At 42.2% G+C, this 19,470-nt stretch overlaps 1 protein-coding gene across 3 annotated transcripts in view; it reads left to right on the top strand.

Annotated features, from left to right (window-relative positions):
• The window catches only part of WIPF3 (WAS/WASL interacting protein family member 3), a 37,951-nt gene extending 23,762 nt beyond the window's left edge, over positions 1–14,189 (top strand). For all 3 annotated transcript variants that reach the window (XM_069958719.1, XM_069958721.1, XM_069958720.1), the window contains exons 3-8: positions 5,925–6,060; positions 7,902–8,024; positions 8,922–9,644; positions 10,741–10,896; positions 11,665–11,766; positions 12,396–14,189. In XM_069958719.1, the coding sequence (XP_069814820.1) occupies positions 5,925–6,060; positions 7,902–8,024; positions 8,922–9,644; positions 10,741–10,896; positions 11,665–11,766; positions 12,396–12,436 (1,281 nt within the window). In that variant the 3' untranslated portion in view covers positions 12,437–14,189. The remainder of the gene's footprint in view (positions 1–5,924; positions 6,061–7,901; positions 8,025–8,921; positions 9,645–10,740; positions 10,897–11,664; positions 11,767–12,395) is intronic.
• The last annotated feature ends 5,281 nt before the right edge of the window (positions 14,190–19,470 follow it).

Here is a 19,470-nt window from a genome sequence, read left to right as displayed (position 1 = left end):
ACAATTGCAGACAGCAAATTTTGGATTTGTGGACAAGGCCTTGCTGTGTGAAGTATTGCTATTTATTTTATCATACTGGCAAATACAGCCTTAGGCTATGTTCACACTGCGTATGAATCCGTCCGTAGATCGTACGCCGCCATACATGTGCGGCTGAAACTACGGGCGTGGGAAAAATAGACATGCTGCCAAATGCGTACGCACCGCAAACATACGCCCGTAGTACAGTTATGCTTCCCTAGCTTGTTTCAAAGCGATCTGAGGCAGGTCATTTACTTGGAAATCTTTGCCCAGCCCAATAAACCACACAGAACCTTTTGGATCGCAAAAATCAAGTTCAATTTGGCTGAAATAAGTACTTCGTACGGGACCGCATGGAAATCCACGGCCGCGAGTTTCAACATTTCCGTCCTCAAACAATGGTCTTGTTCATTTTTCACGGCGCCGTATACGATCCGGCCGTAAGCTCATACGTAGTGTGCACTGTGCGGGCGTATATCGTATACTTTCAAGCGAACGCATCAACCTCAAAACTATGTGCGTATATTCGCGGTTCGCACTACGGACGGATTCATACGCAGTGTGAACATAGCCCTATATTGCATAGCTTTAAGATTTGACTCCGGGCAAAAAAACTCAGATTTTTCATAAATTTGCATTTAATGTAAAGCAAATTGTCTATCTGTCCTACTGAAATACCATCAATTGTTAAGGAGAATTAGGAGAAGTCCGGCAAAATTTTTTATTAAAGTATTGTATTGCCCCCAAAAGTTATACAAATCACCAATATATACTTATTACGGGAAATGCTTATAAAGTGCTTTCTTCCCTGCACTTACTACTGCATCAAGGCTTCACTTCCTGGATAAAATGGTGATGTCACTTCCTGGATAAAATGGTGATATCACGACCCGACTCCCAGAGCTGTGCAGGCTGTGGCTGCTGGAGAGGATGATGGCAGAGGGATGTCCATCATATACTAAGATACTGGCATCACAGCTAGTGGCTAGTGATTGGTTTGAGTGGCCACATTGAAGAAAAGAAAAATCCCTTTAAAGGGCAAAGATTTTGTAAGATTTTTCGGGGGACCCCTCTACAGCCGCTGACTGGCTGGGCGGACCACTCAAATCAGAAAGTGGCCAGGGGACCAAGAATCGGAGTGGAGAACAGCGAACCCCAGCGCTAGCTATATGTTGTCATGTTCAGCCATCTCTTCTCCAGCTCTTTTGAAAAAAATGTCAGACCCCGGACTTCTTCTTCAACCCAGGTTTTTAAACCTTGATGCCACTTAATCTGAAGGTCCCTGTCCACATGTGGCAGCAAAGACTTTAAAAAATGTACACAGCACAAAGATGTTGAGTCTTCATAGTCGTTGTTTCCATATAACAATCTTTGGCATGCTTTTCATGGTGTACATTTTTATCAGTTTTTTTTTTTCCTATGAGACATGAATAATAATTTCCAGGAATTCGCATTGGACATACAAGTTATGAATTAGTCAGACTATTCCAAAATCATTTTTACTTAGTTACTATTCATTTTTCATCAGGGTAGATAATGATTTTGTAATCCACTTAATCCTGTTATAGCAGAAGAGGCCACTTTTATAGACTACGTCATACATTACCTCCTTTATCAGCTTCATTTCTTAATCGGTAGCAGGCATTGATTTATTATGGGTTTGTAAGCTGGAATTGCCTTTTACTTTATGATGACAACAAAAGTACTATTTTTGGGACATTGCATGGAGACAAGAGCTCCTGGCACAAGCTCAGTCCCTTGATAGCCATGCAGAGCTTATCTCTCCGGGAACAGCAAAGGAAGAGGAAGAGAGATGGTCTTCCAGTACAATAATGTAATCTACTACTGAGCATTAAGCTCATAGGGGAGGGACCACAGGAAAGTCCAAAGTGTGAAAGGTCAAACTGTCATTCTCCCTACTCATTTTCCATGTATTATCATGTGTACATAGTAAAGCAATATGGGATCAAAGTTTAGCCCTGCATAATGTAATAAAACACATATGTGTATATATTATATGTCACATTAGAAAAAAGGGCTACACTGATCTGACTTCGTTGGCAAGACTATGACTTCTGTGCACAGTTTGCTGTAAAGCTTTGTATTTGACTGACAGTCACTAACACTCATTTCTGTGGTGCCCTACGCTACCAGCATAGAACACAACAAAAACTCCTTATAGTGAGGCAGATAATAGGAATCCTTTGCTTCACCTAAAAAAACAGTAAGCCAGATGTGTTTTATGCATCCCTGGTCTACTGTTCTCTTGGAATCTGTGCATCATTTAATTTTTATTGTTAGCAAAGTATCGTTTTGGTATCAAGAATCATGATGCAACATTCAATAGCATATTGAAATTAAACTCTAAAGTACACCTCCAATAGAAGACAGTGATGTATGTTTCTGCTATATTAGCATGTATAAGGTTTTTTTTTCAGTATCTATATAGGAAAACGCAGCAGACCACCCTTTGCTATATAGTAAAGTAGGTTGACTCACTGTCCTAGTGTATAGCAAAAGGACTTTTCTTTGGTATACAACAGGTGCATAGGGGCCTAAATAATGCTAAACTAATTAAAAAAAAATGTAAACACAGACTAGATTAACTTTGTAATTTATTTGAATGAAACATGTTGACCTTTTATCCCTCCCTGGTTTGGTCTCCTCCACATGTAAATAGTGCAGCTAGCCCATACCTTTGAAACCCCTCTTGCTGTACATGAAGAGGTCACATAACTACTAATAGTAATAGTTATGGTACGGTACAGTACAACTCTAAATCTGTTGGATGAAGTCGCCACATGACAGGTTCGTGTGATGGCTATACATCGCTGTGTACAATGTACAGAGATAGAATAAGGAGCCAGTGTATGGGCTGAGCTGCAGCTGCATTGTTTACATACACCCGGGGCTACACCAGGACATCATAAAGACTGCAGAATTAAAGTTAATCTATCTGTATTAACAAGGTCACTTTTGGCGAATACTGAGCATTGAAGGCAGGACAACTCCTTTAAGTGTTTCTTATTGATAGACACTGTGATTAAGTCCCCCCACCCATGTGACTCATCAGAGCGGCAGTGCTCACCTTTACTCCCTGCTGCAGGTTAGCCACCTTGAAGCACATTAGTCACCTGTATGTGTACAGTGTTGTACGCTCACTGAAGTCGTATAGTAGGTAACATGTATTATTTAAATGTAGATCTGTTTCCTTGCACTGAACATGAGCTGTGTAATCAGACTGTAGTTCTCATTCCTCCCACCCTTCTCAGCTGACATTCCTTGCCATGCCCCCACTCTGTCAGCGGAAATTTGCTGGCACCATGCTTCATAATACATGCAGATGTAAGATGTTCCCGGTAGGGTCTATCCTTAAAGGGGAACTCCAGTGAAATTTAAAAATTGTCCTGGCTCAGAAATTTCCCCTCAGCTCGCTCGGGACTTTCCAATCTCAAACATAGTTAAACTTAAAGTCTTGTCACATTGAATATTTTTTAAAATTCACTTAGCAAACTTGCCTCTTCCTGATATGCTGCTCTTTCCATTAAATTGTTGAGAGTTTGTTGTCTAAGTTACCAACCAACACTGGTTTGGCTGATATATATATATATATATATATATATATATATATATATATATATATATATATATAAATATCTATTGTCAACCTTAGTATACCTTTATCAGTGTGCACCCCTGGCACATGACACCAGACATAGGCCTTGCTCGGCGTGAGGGCGTGGCCTAGTTTATAATGGTTTACCCTTATCATGGTGTAAACCATGGCAAAAATCTACACCTGGAGCAGGCGCAAGTCCCACCGGATTTACTAAGCAGTATGCACCTCTTAGTAAATCCAGTGAGGTGAATGGATGTGGGCTTGATTTAAGACCGGCATACGAGTAAGCTGGTCTTAGTAAATGTCCTCTTATAGCTCTATACATCTAATATATATATATATATATATATATATATATATATATATATATATATATATACATACAATGAGATGTCAACAATGGGACAGGAAGAGGAGCAGGCTATCAGCAGAATTAATGTATTTGCAAAAATATTTACCTTGACACACCCTACAAGTATAACTATGTTAATATGGGAATAAGCCTTAAACGGGAAATACAGCATATGCACTAGATGTATGTGATTCTCATTTAGAATCTAATATTATGGCGAAATGTTAAGACAAGGAAGTGAGTCTGCATAAGGCAGTTGGACTATGAGGGTCTTCTTATTGTTGAAGATGTTTTTTTGGGATACATTGGTTGAATAAATTGAGCTGCCATGTACTTTCAGCCTTCATCTATCAGGAGAGATATCAGCCAAGGCTAGTCAAAACACAGGGCTCTCTGCTGCCACCTTTGTTTGTGTCAGGAACTGTCCAGAGCAGTAGCAAATCTCCATAGCAAACCTCTCCTGCTCTGGACAGTTCCTGACATGGACAGAGGTGGCAGCAGAGAGCACTGTGTCAGACTGAAAAGATTATACTACTTCCTGCAGGGCATACAGCAGCTGATAAGTACTGAAAGGTTTACATTTGTAAATAGAAGTGTTTTACAAATCTGTGTAACTTTCTGTCAGTTCAATTGAAAACAATTTATTTTCTGAAGTACCTCTTTAACAATGGTAGTTGTCAGGCATCTTTTTGCTGAGGCCACATAATTGCTACTTTTTGGAATACTTTGCTTCCCCCGAAACAGAATTTTTTAATAAGTGTAGAAACAGGAATTCACTAATATATGGTATTATTTATAAAGCACTTAACAATATGTGCAGCACTGCCATCTTGTGGATGAATTCAGTAATTCAGTAAATATAATTATGTTCAGCTTTGGCTTTGGCTGTCCAGGCACAAAGGGGATTGTAGTTTTGCAGTACAAAGAGGGCTGCTGGTATAACACCTGTGGACTATGGTATAGTGAAAAAGCTTGGTTAGCTTATCTGGTCTCCCACCGCAGACAGAACATTGGTACACAAAAGTATCATACGCTGAAGTAAAGGAGCTGGAGTGATTTTCCTCAAATTTATTATAAGATCACAAATCTTTATGTGTCTGTCATTATAAGAGAAAAAACTTTTGATGTGTCACAGAGACCTGTTAGAAGGTTTGATTGGTTGGAGCTAGGGCTGGGCGACATATCGCCAAAAAAACTATATCGAATACAGCTTGGTCTTTGTCAGGTCGGTATTTTTGGTATTTTTATGTGCGCGCAGTGGGGATGTCCTATGTGCAGGCAGCTGGGAAGTCCTGTGTGTGGTCGGCGGGGATGTCCTATGAGCAGGTGGCGGGGGTGCCCTCTGTGCGGGCAATGAGGATGTCCTATTGGCGGGCATTGGGGATGTACTATTTGTGGGCGTTGAGGATGTTGTATGTGTGTCCTATGTTCAGGCGGCGGGGATGTCCTATGAGCAGGCGGCCAGGGTGCCCTCTGTGGGCGGTGGGGATGCCCTATGAGCAGGCAGCGGGATGTCTTACTGCCAGGCAGTGGGGACAGCGGGGGTGCCCCATGAGCAGGTGGCAGGGATGTCCTATCTCTGGCTGAGACAGGAACTGTCCAGAGTAGGAGAGGTTTTCTATGGGAATCCCCATAGAAAACCTCTCCTGCTCTGGACAGTTCCTTTTTTAGCCAGAGATGTCGGCAGAGAGCACTGTGTCAGGCTGAAAATAAAACATTTCCTGCAGGACATACAGCAGCTGATAAGTATGGGAAGACTTGACATTTTTTTTAAATAGAAGTAAATTACAAATCTATATAACTTTCTGACACCAGTTACTTTGAAAGAAAAAGGTTTTCGCTAGACAACCCCATTAAAACAAGATAAAACATTTGATTTCTTCTTAATATTAATGAAACAGTTTTATATTTGTGATTTACATCTATTCATAGGGCCGATCAGCTCCACCGAAACTGAAGCAGGAGACAGGAGGAGGAGGGAGAAATGCATTGCTGGCAGACATTCATAAAGGGGCACGCTTAAAGAAAGTAACAGAGGTCAATGATCGGAGCGCTCCAGTCATCGACGGTGAGTGTTTTCAGCCAGCTCAATAATGTAAGAAGCCGAGGACTACAGGGTTTATGTATCTGTAATGTATTTTCCTATCTTTGTGATCAGAGCACTGTGCCACTTATCTGGCCACAATAGGCTAATACACTGCCTAAAAGCTGCTTTACTTGAAAATCTGGATTTCAGCTACAAAAGGCAGAGTTTATAGCAAGGCTAAGCAAATAGTCATTGGTATCATGTGTACTTTGTTTATTAGGATGGGAAAATAATTGGAGGTAGGAGACATCACTGTAGTGGAAAATGCTATTCATTGCAATAAAGTGATTCCTGTAATGACAGGCCATCCCCATATGCTGTAATATCGTGTATGGATGTTTTCTAGTGATCAGCTGATTACTTTAAGCCCCTATTACACGGGGCGACTGGCTTTTACACGCTAGATCATCCGGACAGCCCATAGAGAATAGCGGCGGTCTGCTGCCACAGCTCCTGTTCCACGGAATATGGCCTATAATCGTTCCGTGTAATAGGGCCTTAAAGGGGTAGTGCACCAAAAAAATGTTTCTTTCAAATCAATTGCTGACATGAAGTGCCAGAGATTTGTAATTTACTTCTATTAAAAAATCTCAAGCCTTCCAGTACTTATCAGCTGCTGTGTGTCCAGCAGGAAGTGGTGTTTTCTTTCCTGTCTGACACAGTGCTCTCTGTTGTCTCCTCTGTCCATGTCAGGAACTGTCCAGAGAAGGAGTAAATCCCCATAGAAAACCTCTCCTGCTCTCCAGACTGGAAATAATACCACTTCCTGCTGGGCATACAGCAGCTGATAAGTACTGGAAGGCTTGAGATTTTTTAATAGAAGTAAATTACAAATCTCTGGCACTTCATGGCAGCAGTTGATTTGAAAGAAAATTTTTTTTGGTGCACTACCCCTTTAAGTTTTCAGATGCCATATCTGTAGTGATAAACCGGTCACATACTATCTTTAGGGGAGGGGTTGCCTTGTAGAGCCAACATATTTGCATTTTTTATGAGTACTGTCTCATTGCTTCACTGGCCAAGTTAAACATCTGCCCGAGGATCATATAACAATAAAGTCCTCGAGTTCTCGTAATTGTTGTTGTAATCTTTGGGAAAACCTGAGAGCTGAGTACACCTGCAGCACCACTGCAGAGGGAATGAAGCATTATACAAGGAATATTGAAATCAGTGACTGGTTTGTGTATTACAGCAATAGAGACCATATTTGTAATTGCTGAGACTCCTTTTTATTATAGCAGAATGCCTGAATATGGTATTTGATAAAATACAATACCTATATGTATACCTGCTGAAGCTGTGTAAAACAGTAGCAAAAAAAATCTTAAAAATCAACTTCTTCAAGAAAGTGCCAAAGACATATAATTTACTTCTATTAAAAAGTCTCAAGTCTTCCAGTACTTATCAGCTGCTGTATGTCCTGCAGGAAGTGTTATTCTTTCCAGTCTGGACAGCAGGACAGGTTTTCTATGGGGATTTGCTACTGCTACTCTGGACAGTTCATGACATAGACAGATGTGGCAGCAGAGAGCACTGTGTCAGACTGGAGAAAATACACCAGTTCCTGCAGGACATACAGCAGCTGATAAGTAATGGAAGACTTTAGAAGTAATTTTTTAAAATAAATAATAATTACGAGTATATCTAAAAGAACTAGTTTTTAGAGACATAATGTACTTCTGAAATTGCATTTTGCAATATATTGTGGCTTGGATGACTATAAAAATCAGCTTAAGAGCAATATTATTTGCTTGGGAACATTACACATCAGACCATTTAGATATGAATATTTAATTGTTTTTTTATGTTATTTTTGTGGACAGGTACCAAGAAAAATGGCGGCACGGGAAATGGTAATAGAAGTGCAATCGCTCCACCTGCTGGCGGCCTTTTTGCTGGAGGATTTCCAGTTCTTAAGCCTTCAGGTCAAAGAGATGCAACATCAGGTAACAACAGACAAAAAGATTTACTTTTAAGGGCTCATGCTCTTTTAAATGGCATCTTATTAAAGGCTATGGACCTTTGCATTAACTTTTTTAAATTGGTCATTTGTTTCCTAAATACAAAATTATGCCACTTTTTAAATAGTCATCATTAAAAATGTTGTGCCATAGAGTTTGTGCATCCTCTTCTCCTGACTGCAGTAGATAGGGGGAAGTTGTACTCAGCAGGTTACAGTGGGGTGAGAGGGGAACATCCAGGCTGAATGAGTGGGCAGCATCAGTCTGGACACACAGACCTCATAGCCAGCAAGTCCACCAGAATGACACATCCACAAGTCTGATATTCGAGTGGGGTTCAAATTGCAGATCAAGGGGTCTAAACAGATTGCACTGCGCCTCTTTGCCACTTCACTGCAGTATAAAAATATTTTATTTTTTATTTTTGCAGCCACATAGTTATATTAAATATAGTCTGTGTAACCTTTCCCCAAGACCTAAGCTCTGATGTAGAAAAGCAGCACAGTCCATTATTGCTCTGCCACTGTGCTCCTTCTGGCAACCCCAAGCCCCTCTCCTCCCCAATCCCTTTATTCTTTAACCATGGCTGGTCTATAGAATACAGTAAACGAAGAGTGCACAGTGTAATCTGTATTGTGCTGCCATCTACTGGCTACTGTAAAGCATATCTCTAAATGCTGTGAACAGGAGTTCAGGCAAGATGGCTGCACCTTTATCATACTCAGAAAATACAAAAATCTAAAAATAGTTAAAATATTTTTACTTAGCGATTGTATTTTGGGGGGACCAGTATTGCATTCTAATTCTTGCAAATTTGATAGCAGCAATCTGTACTGTACTTTTTATTGACTGGGATATATTCTGCCTTTATTGTAATTACAGGAAACAGAAATGCCCCACAGCTTCCAGGAATGAAGGGAAGTGTTCCTAAACAACCAGATCAAGTGCCCATTAAAATTGACCTGTCAAAACCTCTTCCACACACGGTGGCTGCTAGACCTCCTCCACCACGCCCAACCATCCTTGGCCAGTCTCCACTAATGCCTCCTCCAATACCACCATCAAGCAGTAAACCTCAACTGATGCCACCTTCTCCAGGTCCCCCAGCTTTTAAAGAGAGATCTGCAAAACCAACAGGAGAATCAAGCGTTCCACCATCACCATTAAGTTCTCAAGAAAAGACAAGAGTTCAAAGACCTCTTTCCAATATTTTTCCATCTGCTCCACCACCACTTCCTTCTTATCCTCCACCGTCATTACCACCAGGTTATCCTGGCAGAAGAAGCCCTTCCCCTTCATTTTCTGATGTCAGAGATCATGCAGGACTTCCAGATCCTCCTTCATCTTCTGTGCACTTCCGGGTAGAAGAAGACTACATCCCACCACCACCTCCACCTGATATGAGGGATCTTCCTCCCCCTCCACCACCTCCTCTTCATTCCATGTCAATGTCTGCTAAGCGACGATTATCTGAGCCATTGCCGCCCCCACCTGTCTTTGTCAGTGAACACAGTAATAATGCTCCACCTCGACCCTCAAAAGGGCCTCCTGCAAGGCCTTCTGTTCCACCTGTACCTGGACATGGAAGGCTTCCCAAGCTTACTGGTAAGATCTGATTTGTAAGTTTAAGGAGTTTTCCATTCTCTTACACTTATCCCCTAATCATAGGCTAGGCGATAAGTATGTGATCACAGGGGTCTGATTGCTGGGGGTCCCTGTAATGTGAGAATTCAAATCCAAGTCTCCTGACAAAAAGAAGCAGGAGATAAGTGGTAGAGGCTGGAATACCCCTCTGAAGAGAACCCCTCTAGTGTCAGTTGCCCTGATTCCCACTGCATTCTTTCTTGCTCTGCCTCCTTTGAGATATTGGGGGGAATTTTACTATTTGTTTGACCATCTGTATTTTTTACCAACTTTTCAGATGGGCGGAAACTTCATTTCTAAAAGGAGTGTGAATGCTAGGAGGCATAAGTATTTATACTCCCCCTGAGCCTCATTCATGCACCTTCAGCTTCATATTTACCCTTAACCTGATTTACGCTCCTTTTTTAAATTAGGTTTTCACCCATCTGACAATCCAGTGAGACGTACAAATAGTAGAAACCCATATACCTCAGGTATCTGAACTGGGAACTGACTACAGGTCTTCCTTAAATGCAGAATCATCAAAGACAATAGGCTTGTAAAGGATATCCTGGGATGATGACAATTATACCCCCCATAATTGATAATGGATTTATATAGAATAAAGAAAATAAGTACCAAGTTCCCAAATTATGCATTTAAGAGTCTCGAAACACAGGACTAGCCAGATATCCCTCCGGGAAGGACCCAGCCAAGGGGTGGCTCCTGTAGGGAAACCACCAAGACTACCATATTAAGTGGCCCTACAAGTCAATGTAATGACAAGGGAAAAACCAAGGCCAGGTATCCATCTACAGAAAGCTGTTTTGGGGTGTTGCCCCTCATCAGGTTGGAGCAGGATTCTGGCTAGGTGGGAGCAATGCCTAGTGGGAGAATGCTGAAATGCACCATATATTTTTGCATAAATATAATATGCTTGCAAAATGTTGTATTTTATAGTAAGCTGGTGATCTTTAGTGCAGTGATTACCCTACTAATTTATAATTACATAAACTATATGTGTCATGAATGAAACGATTATAGACATTTATTTCATATTTACCTTTTCACTTTTCAGCAAACAGCGGAGGGCGATTGGCTCCTCCACCACCGCCTCCTGCACGCTCGCCATCTACGGAGCTTTCCAGCAGACAGCAGATTCAGAAGCTTCCTGCCAGAAATCCAGCACAGCAGGGTTATCGTCCTGCTAGTCCTGGAAATAAGCACCTCTTAGGTAATAATGTTCATTTCACCTTTACTAATGTGTAATATATTGATGTCAGTTACAGAACTGGTGTGTGTATATATGCAGGAATATGTATGTATTACTAAAACATAAAAGGGGGCCCAAAAGAAAGCGAGGGCCCATTACAGCAGTACCTGACAAGTGTCATCCATGACCGTAAAACAATTGTACTGTACTGTAAGTCACTGTTGGGCACTGCAGTGAAGGGATCTTATCATATTTAAGGTAGTAATATTTTAACATCCTTAAAAGGGTAAGCTGGCCTAAAGGTCCCCATACACCTGTCAGTATAAGGTGCATGGGGCTCTCCCATCTGACCACCAACAGATGATGTTGGTGGAGATAGGGGTCGGGCGGGGAGATAACTGACATCTGGACAATCATTTGGCCGATAGTTATTAATGGTATATGGCCACTTTAAATGTATTTATTACCTGTCCTTAAGATAGGTCATTTCAGATAGCTGGGGTACTAATACCCAGAGAGCTCAGAGCAGGAAGCAAATAGCTTTATAAATTGTGTAGCAGCCATATAGTGTTGCTGCAGCTCCGCACCCATTCCCTGAGTGGCAGGTTTTCTGTATATGCTGGCACTGCAGCTGTGGTAAACACCTGATCAGTGGTTATGCTGTGCATCAGCATTAATGTAATATTGATGACCTATCCTGATGGTTCATCACTAGATTTAATTCAGAACACACCTATAATGTGGAACTTTGTTTCACACAATATCTGACTATTGTTATCTTTCTTACAGATGACTTTGAATCAAAATTCACCTTTCATTCATTGGAGGACTTGCCACCACCAGAAGTATATGAACCGTTTGAAAGGATCTACCCCAGCAAATGCCATACCGGTATGTTCTTCGATGTGAATATATTCTGAACAATATAAACAGTTATGTGTTATTTCTGTATTTATTTTTTCACTTACAGGCACAGTTTACACTCAGAATTCTAGTTTTGGAGTAATAAAAATGCAACTTACTACACCCTTCTTATTACTAGTAGTAGGCCACTTTAAATATCCCATAAGACTACAGTCCCACATCACAGCTACTGCATGCAGATGAAACCATGCCCATGTGGGGACCAATGGCTGCTTAATTTTGCCAGCAAAAGTGGCATATTATTGAGAATTATCATCCAGCCATTGGCCATTGCATGTGGCTGTAGCGTGGGAATGTAACCGTACATGGCACATAGGTGTGGAGGGATTATTAGAGTTAAAAGGGTTCATAATTGGGGACCATTGGCCTTGGGCATTGAAGTATTTTTAACCATACCAGGAGTGGGTTAAAACCACAAAAAGGTGGAAATGCTTCCATGTTTTCTTTGTGTTAGTATTTTGGGAGATATTTTTTTGCCAAAATTTGGAATGAAACCATGTATTAATTAAGAGAATTTGTGGAAGAAGACTATATTTTCTAGTTTTATACAACTCCTTAAAAAAATATTTTTAATACTGTCTTTTATGTTCTCTTAGTACCTTCAGGACCCCCACCCCAAAGGCCACAGATGAGATGAGAAAACCTGTACTACAACTGAAGCCCAATGAGACTGACAAAGAACTAGGCTTCTTTGGTGTAAATGGTGACCAGTTATGTGACTGTACAGTTATACCTACCCACATAGATCTGTATAGAAGACTGAATATCCATGTACATAAAGCACAAAGTAACAGATATTTATCAATGTATTTACATAGCTAGAATCAATATATCTGTACAGACTGGATGAAAATGCATGAAGGGGACATCAACAAGACCATCATGATGCTGCCTATATGAGAACAGTACCCTGAATGTCACTTATTGTAGAGCCTTATCTGTTCAGCGAGGGACAATGCTGAGTCGTGTGCCTTTTTATTTTTTTACTGAAAAGTTTGTCTTTTATGTATTATTGTTGTATTAGTGCCCCATGAAAAATACTGGTTGAGAACTGAGGCTGCCCTGGTTAATGTGAGTGGATCCTGTGCTAGCATACTTATCCAGTCACCTACCTTACTGTATTTTATCTATTGGGAAAGAATTGACATATATGAACAGAACGTACACTATAGGAAATAAAATATAAAATAGATCAAGTAGCAAATAAAATAAGCACAACATGTTGGTTCTTCCTCTCTGAGTAATAGTAGAGCTAATGACCTGTATTTCCATATTGTAAATATATATGATCAGTCAGGCTCTGTGTGACCCAGCTGATCAGTTGATAGAGTTTGTCTGGCAATGTCCTCTTCTGGTGTCACCGGTGTCCCCCGCTGACTGCAGAGCCTCCACTTCCGTCTTAGGAGTGACAGCCCACTCAGCCAATCACTGGCCTTGGGGCTGTCCTGTCTCAGTCTGTTGAGCAGGCTTTCACTCCCAAGAAGTCTCAGAAGAGGAGGCTCTGCAGTCAGCTAGGGACACCAGGGAGCATGAAGAGGTAAGCATAGGATTTTTATTGTTTTATATGCACCAGCAGCAGTATAAAAAAAAAAAAAGAACAGAACGCTGGACAACTCCATTAATACCATATCTCACTGTGATTATTGTCACACAGGAAGAGACGGTCTCCATAGACTTCTAAAAGAGATCACCTTCAGTATGTCAAAAAATGAAGCAAGCCAGTGCATGATGAGCCAATGGCTTCTTCAGCCCATCAACCAGTCATTGTGGATAATTTGGAATAATAATAATTCCCCAGTGTGTCTGGTATTGTAGCTTATTCTCATCATAGGAAATCTGGTGCATCAACCAGGGAACCTTCTTGATATGGAATCTGTAAGTTGTGTTCTAGTTTGTGGGGATTTGCCCACGTAAATATAATAGAGCGGTTTGTTATTTATTGCTGCAGATCTGTGCCTATAATAAGATGAAATATTATGATGATTGTAGCAAAAATAATGCAATGAATCACCTGGATTTCCCTGTATTCCTGTTATCCTATGCTGTAATTTCAAGATGTTAGGTCTTATTCACACGTTCCTTGTTTCACGGACACACGGCAGCATCTCCAATATGATGCTGGGAGTGGGGAAACTATGAATATGCATGGCGCTGTAATGACAGAGCCACACGGATGTTTGATTACAGTGGCGCACATATTTAGATAGTTTTTTCACTCCCAGCATCATATTGGAGATGCTACCGTGCAGGGTATTTCACTACAGGTCTTCCACGTCTGTGTCGTCTGTGAAATGTGGAACATGTGAATAAGATCTTAGTGGTTTACAGTGGCATCAATCTGCTTAGAGCAATTTCCTATCATGTCCAATAAAGTTTGTCATCAGCCAAAATGAATTTCCTAATTCTTAAATACTTATACGGACAAAAAGAGAAAGGAGCTGCTGCACCTCACACCTATGGCTGACACTAATGCCTCTCGGCTACATTTAAAAACCAACGTCAGGATGTTATATAATTTGATCAAACCATATAGCCTCATGTACCACGTGCAGGTCCCCTGGTACACAAGTCCCTACCCTCACTCCACACTGGCGGTCAGCGACCGCCAACCCTGCAAAGCGAGCGCAAGCAGGGAAGGGGGTTTGGTCCTGTGACATTGGGGTTGCAGGGCCATTCTATGGCCTCCCTTTCCTGCTTGCGCTCGCCTTGCGGGGTTGGCGGTCACTGACTGACAGTGTTGAGTTAGTGTAGGGGCTCACGTGAACCAGGGGACCTGCACGTGTTACATGAGGCAATATGATTTGATCAAATTATATACCAACATCATGGCGTTGGTTTTTAAATGTAGCCGAAAGGCATTAGTGTCAGCCATGGGTGTGAGGTGTAGCAGCTCCTTTCTCTTCATTTCTGTATCTTAAATACTTATCTTTGAGTTAAATCATACCAGTCCCCCCAGGTTCAGCCAATCACTGGTCTCCCCTTAACCAGTGATTGGCTGAGCAGCAAGTTCCTGTTCCTACATCTCATATCAGGCAGAAGAAACGAACGTTGGTGGACCAGGATTTGCTGCAGCGGGATCTGCGGGTGATCAGGTAAGTATTAGGGTTTATTCCAACTTTCTGTGCACATGCTGTATATACAAACGGTGTTCAGCGGAAGAGATTATCGGAACGCCCAACCCCATTTATAATTAAGATGCCGGGAACAATGAACTCTTAAATCTTTGCGGTACTGTGACACATCCACGCAGCTGGATGATGCAGGAAGTTCAGATAATCTGATCTGCAGCACAACGTCAGTATATACGGCATGTGCAAGGAATGTGGAAATAACTTTTTTCCTCATGAGCACGAGCATTTTTTTTAAATGTTGGCATGCCAGAGTACCACTTTAAATGCCTCTTATCATGTGTTTATTATTGGGGGATACCAATATGTCGATGCTGCTTGTTATACCTTGAAGTTGTGTAAATAAAAATATATTCAGACAAGCAGCATTGGTCAGCTCTTGTATAAGAGAGAAGGATCAGGCAGTTTGATTTCAACATGTCCAATCTTTTTGTTCTCAGGGTAAATAAGTCATCACCAGATGCATCTGGCAGCCCCTCTCTTCATTCTAAACTAATGCATGCTCGACTGAGCTGAGTGTACAGGCGTATAAGGAAAGGGACACCGAACAAAGATATAAGGGAAAAGGAATATAGTCTGCAAGCTACTAAATAGACAAACGTCTACCTCCTCCATCTGGTTGAGGATATATAGGGGAAGCTAAATTCTGGCTTTCTTGCCAAACTTATTGTTTCACATGCAGTGTAGCTGCAAGGGAGGGGCTATCCATTAGATGAATCCTGGACACATGTAGACTTATTTGTGCTCATGTTCACCCTGTAGAATGTGAGTTAGGTAGAAGGAAGATACCTCTGTAAGCTGTGCTAATTTTTTATGTGTTATTCCAGAAGAAACTTGTATCATTTAAACTACTGAATATTTGTGTTGAACATTTTTAATCTGTTTTTATTGATTGTTTAGATCTGATAAAAAAAAAACTAATGCATTTATTAGGTATATTAATAAACCTGGAGCTTGAAAATGGCGTTCTGTATGTTTTTGTAAATTACTAAAAACCTATTATTCCATGTAAACGGTCCATATGTAACTATGCTTGTTCTAATAAGAATAATAATATTGTTCTAATATTAACCTTTTGATATTGTGGGCTAACTCCGTGGACACTGATCACTGTGCTACCTCCACTATTTATGTCAGTTTGGGCGTTACTAAAATTCTAACATAATTAGAAATGTGCAAATTACTTTTTCCAATGCCGTGGAGGTATTACCATGCCCTTGTATTTTTCACAATTTATGTTGCTTAAATAGAAAATTATTATTATTCTGCACTCAATTCCTTATCATGACAAAGTGCACGCATTAGAAATCTTTGCTAGTTTATTGAAAAGGAAAAGCTAAAATATTGCAGTAACATGACAAAAAATGACAGGAGGGCAGGGAGTAAAAGTCAGCGCCGCTCCCCGTAGTGCCAGCTGCAACATCATGTACCTGGCTGATCAAATGCTCGCTCAGCCAATCAGTGACTGCGGTGGGACCCCACCCCAGTCACTGACTGGCTGAGCGGGTAATCGATTAGCCAGGCAGTGACACTGCATCTAGAGGAGCCAGGTACGTGATGTACCCAGATGCTAGCTGAAAATGATAGCCGGTGGCTGTCAGTGAGACCCAGGAGCAGTGCAATGGAGGCATGGAGAAGGGTAAGTATACTTTGTTTATTATTTTCATGCACCCCCTGTTCCCCCCCCCCCCCCCCCCCCCCCACACACACACACACAGTTTTTGTGGTGTTTTTCTGGCCTCCAAAAAACAAAAACAGGAAAACTGCCACAGATTATCTTACCATTTTTAACTTTCGGTGTGATTGGCTTTTTTTGCCTTATTGTTATTGAGACAAACAGAAGAAATTTCATTGAAGTCTATTGGAGAGAAACGCCCCAGTTTGCAGGAAAAAAAAAACGCCACACCCTCACCATGCTGCATTTTGGAAAAACTGCCACAGAGCCAAAAAAATGCCAGGGCATGCCTACAAGATGCTGCTGCCACCGTGCTTTACTGTTGGGATGGTATTTGACAGGTGATGAGCAGTGCCTGGCTTTGTCCAGACATTATGCCTAAGGGTAGAAACACACATACCAGATCCGCAGTGGATTTCATGCTGCAAATTTGAAGCAAAATCTGCTGCAGATCCCTTGCCTGTCATTTTCAAAGAGAATACATACATGCAGCAGAATTGACATCCAGCTGCGAGTATGTGTGCTTTGGGGGCTCCCGATGTCTGGACGGCAGGACAGCACACTGATTGATTGAGCGGGACGTCCAGTCGGGAGCCCTTGAAGCAAGCCAGAGCGGGTAATGTATGTACGGGCCACCAGGGGGTTAAGGGGGCTGTCACATAGTCGCAGCGGTATGTCAATAATGAGTGCCAAGAACAGAAGCGGGATTTTCACTGCAACATGAACGCCATCCAGAGCAACACTGGGACCAAGTGGGTAAAAATAAAAATCTCTATGGAGGGGTAGGGTGGGTTTTGTCTTGGACCCTAGCGTGACAGGTTTCCTTTACGTTATATACTATCGAAAGGGAGTGAGAATGTTCAATCTACAGGAATGTTGCTGAAGCTGTTAAACACCAGGCTCATGGCTGCATGTAAGACTGGTTACATCTCAGCTACATAGAGTACATTAGTACATAAGTGATTAACCTTACAGTTTTTAAAAGATTGGAAACCACCTTGTATTAACAACTGATTCTCTAATGTGGCCGGGTGCTTGATTACAATTCGGAGAAAGAAGTATCTTGAACTTAAAGTGAATCTGTTAAGCCCTGACTTCTGACCAAGCTGATGGCATCGCTGGACAGATATCAATGAAAGCATAGAGAATATACTTTTGTTACCTGGATCTGTGTTTTTATTTTTTGGGCCACGAATAATGTCAACGAGGCGGAGCCTATTGTTTCCTGGGCCCTAACAGTGCTATGCCACACTATGTTGTATGCATAGTGTACATTGTAGATTATTCAAAAGGTGGGCATACAGCACAGTGAGGCATAGTAGTGTTAGGGACCAGGGAATAATAGGCTCCTCCTCTTTAACACTATTAATGACCTGAATAAAGATGTTTTTATAAAAAAACAAACAAAAACAAAACAAAAAATAACACAGATCTAGGAACTAAAGGATTGTTCTGAATGCTTACATTGATATCTACCCAGTGGTGCTGACAGCTTGATAGGTAGTCAAGGGGCGTGGTTTCGCTGCTGAGGAGGGAAGACGTGTGGTGCTTGAGCTCCTGCTTTATCAGCGATTCTATTCAGCTACACTAAGCGGTTTTGGCTGATTTTTCCCCTGGAGATTGCTACCACCTTCTACTACCACCCAACATGAGGAGAACCTCCAGGAGAGTGGCGGCCGCAGCACGGAGGAAGCTGGAGGCTTCACTCCCTACAGCGAGAACGAGGCAAGATGGCGCCGGCAACGCTGCTAGACTTCCTCCTGCCTGTCATTCTGCACTGAGCGGAGCGGGGTGGCAGACTGCTCCGCTTTATGTACCACCGATGGGGGTGCTGCGGGACCCTGTAACGCAACCGGCCACAGTGAGTACTACCCCGACAATGCAGAGAGGTGAGGAACGGAGGGGACAGAAGATTAATGAACATCATCAGCGCTCAAGCCTGCACGTATCTGCTGATACGCGGCGTAGCCACTCTGCTTCTCCTGCCACACTCCCGGTCCCCCTTCCCTCTCAGAAGCCGATCAGTAGCCCTATACCTCGGGACACAGCTCCTTCTGTGACTACCAGCCTTCGAGCACTGAATGTTACAGCTCCAGTGTTCACTCCGTCTCCTGAGGGGACATCTATGCTACATGCGAGGGACCCCTTTGATGAGCTACATATTCCCGACTCCCCTCTCACGCCTGCCCTGTTGAGAGACATTTTGTTAGCCTTCCGTGACTCTATTCAGCTTAGGCTGGACAATGCCACTGCTGCTATAAGGGACACTGTGGCCCAGGTAGAGAAGCGGCTACAGACAGCGGAGGATAAAATAACAGACTTTGTGCATGAGTATAATGCTTTGGTGGACTCCCACTTGCGTCTAGATGAGGAGGTGTGTGCTCTCCACGCGACTTTAACTGCCATGGATGACAGATCCAGAGCGCACAATGTGAAACTGAGGGGAGTGCCGGAATCTGTCGCTACTACTGATTTGCCCAGTTTCACTTATATGTTGAAAGCTGCGTTGCCTGATCATCATTCAGAGGAGCTGACAGTGGACTGGGCGCGTCGCCTGCCGCGGCCGTCTCATTTACCCCCAAACGCACCGAGAGATGCCCTGGTGCGTATCCGACATTTACCAACTAAGTCAGCGTTCCTCACAGCTATGCGGAAGACCACTCATTTGCCGGCTCCTTACAACGCTGTTGCGGTTTTTCCGGACCTCTCCGCAGCCACACTGAACTTTCGCAGATCCTTCGCTCCTGTCACAACGGCCCTACGTTCTAAAAATATTCAATACCGCTGGCGAGGCTCGTCAGGCCTCGTGGTCCTAAAAGGAACTGATTCCATCGTACTGAGTGACCCTGACGAAGGACTACAACTACT

This window comes from Dendropsophus ebraccatus, chromosome 2, assembly GCF_027789765.1.
Source record: "Dendropsophus ebraccatus isolate aDenEbr1 chromosome 2, aDenEbr1.pat, whole genome shotgun sequence".
Lineage (NCBI taxonomy): Eukaryota > Metazoa > Chordata > Amphibia > Anura > Hylidae > Dendropsophus > Dendropsophus ebraccatus.
Note: the sequence above shows the minus strand (reverse complement) of the source record. Positions and strands in the feature narration are given on the sequence as shown.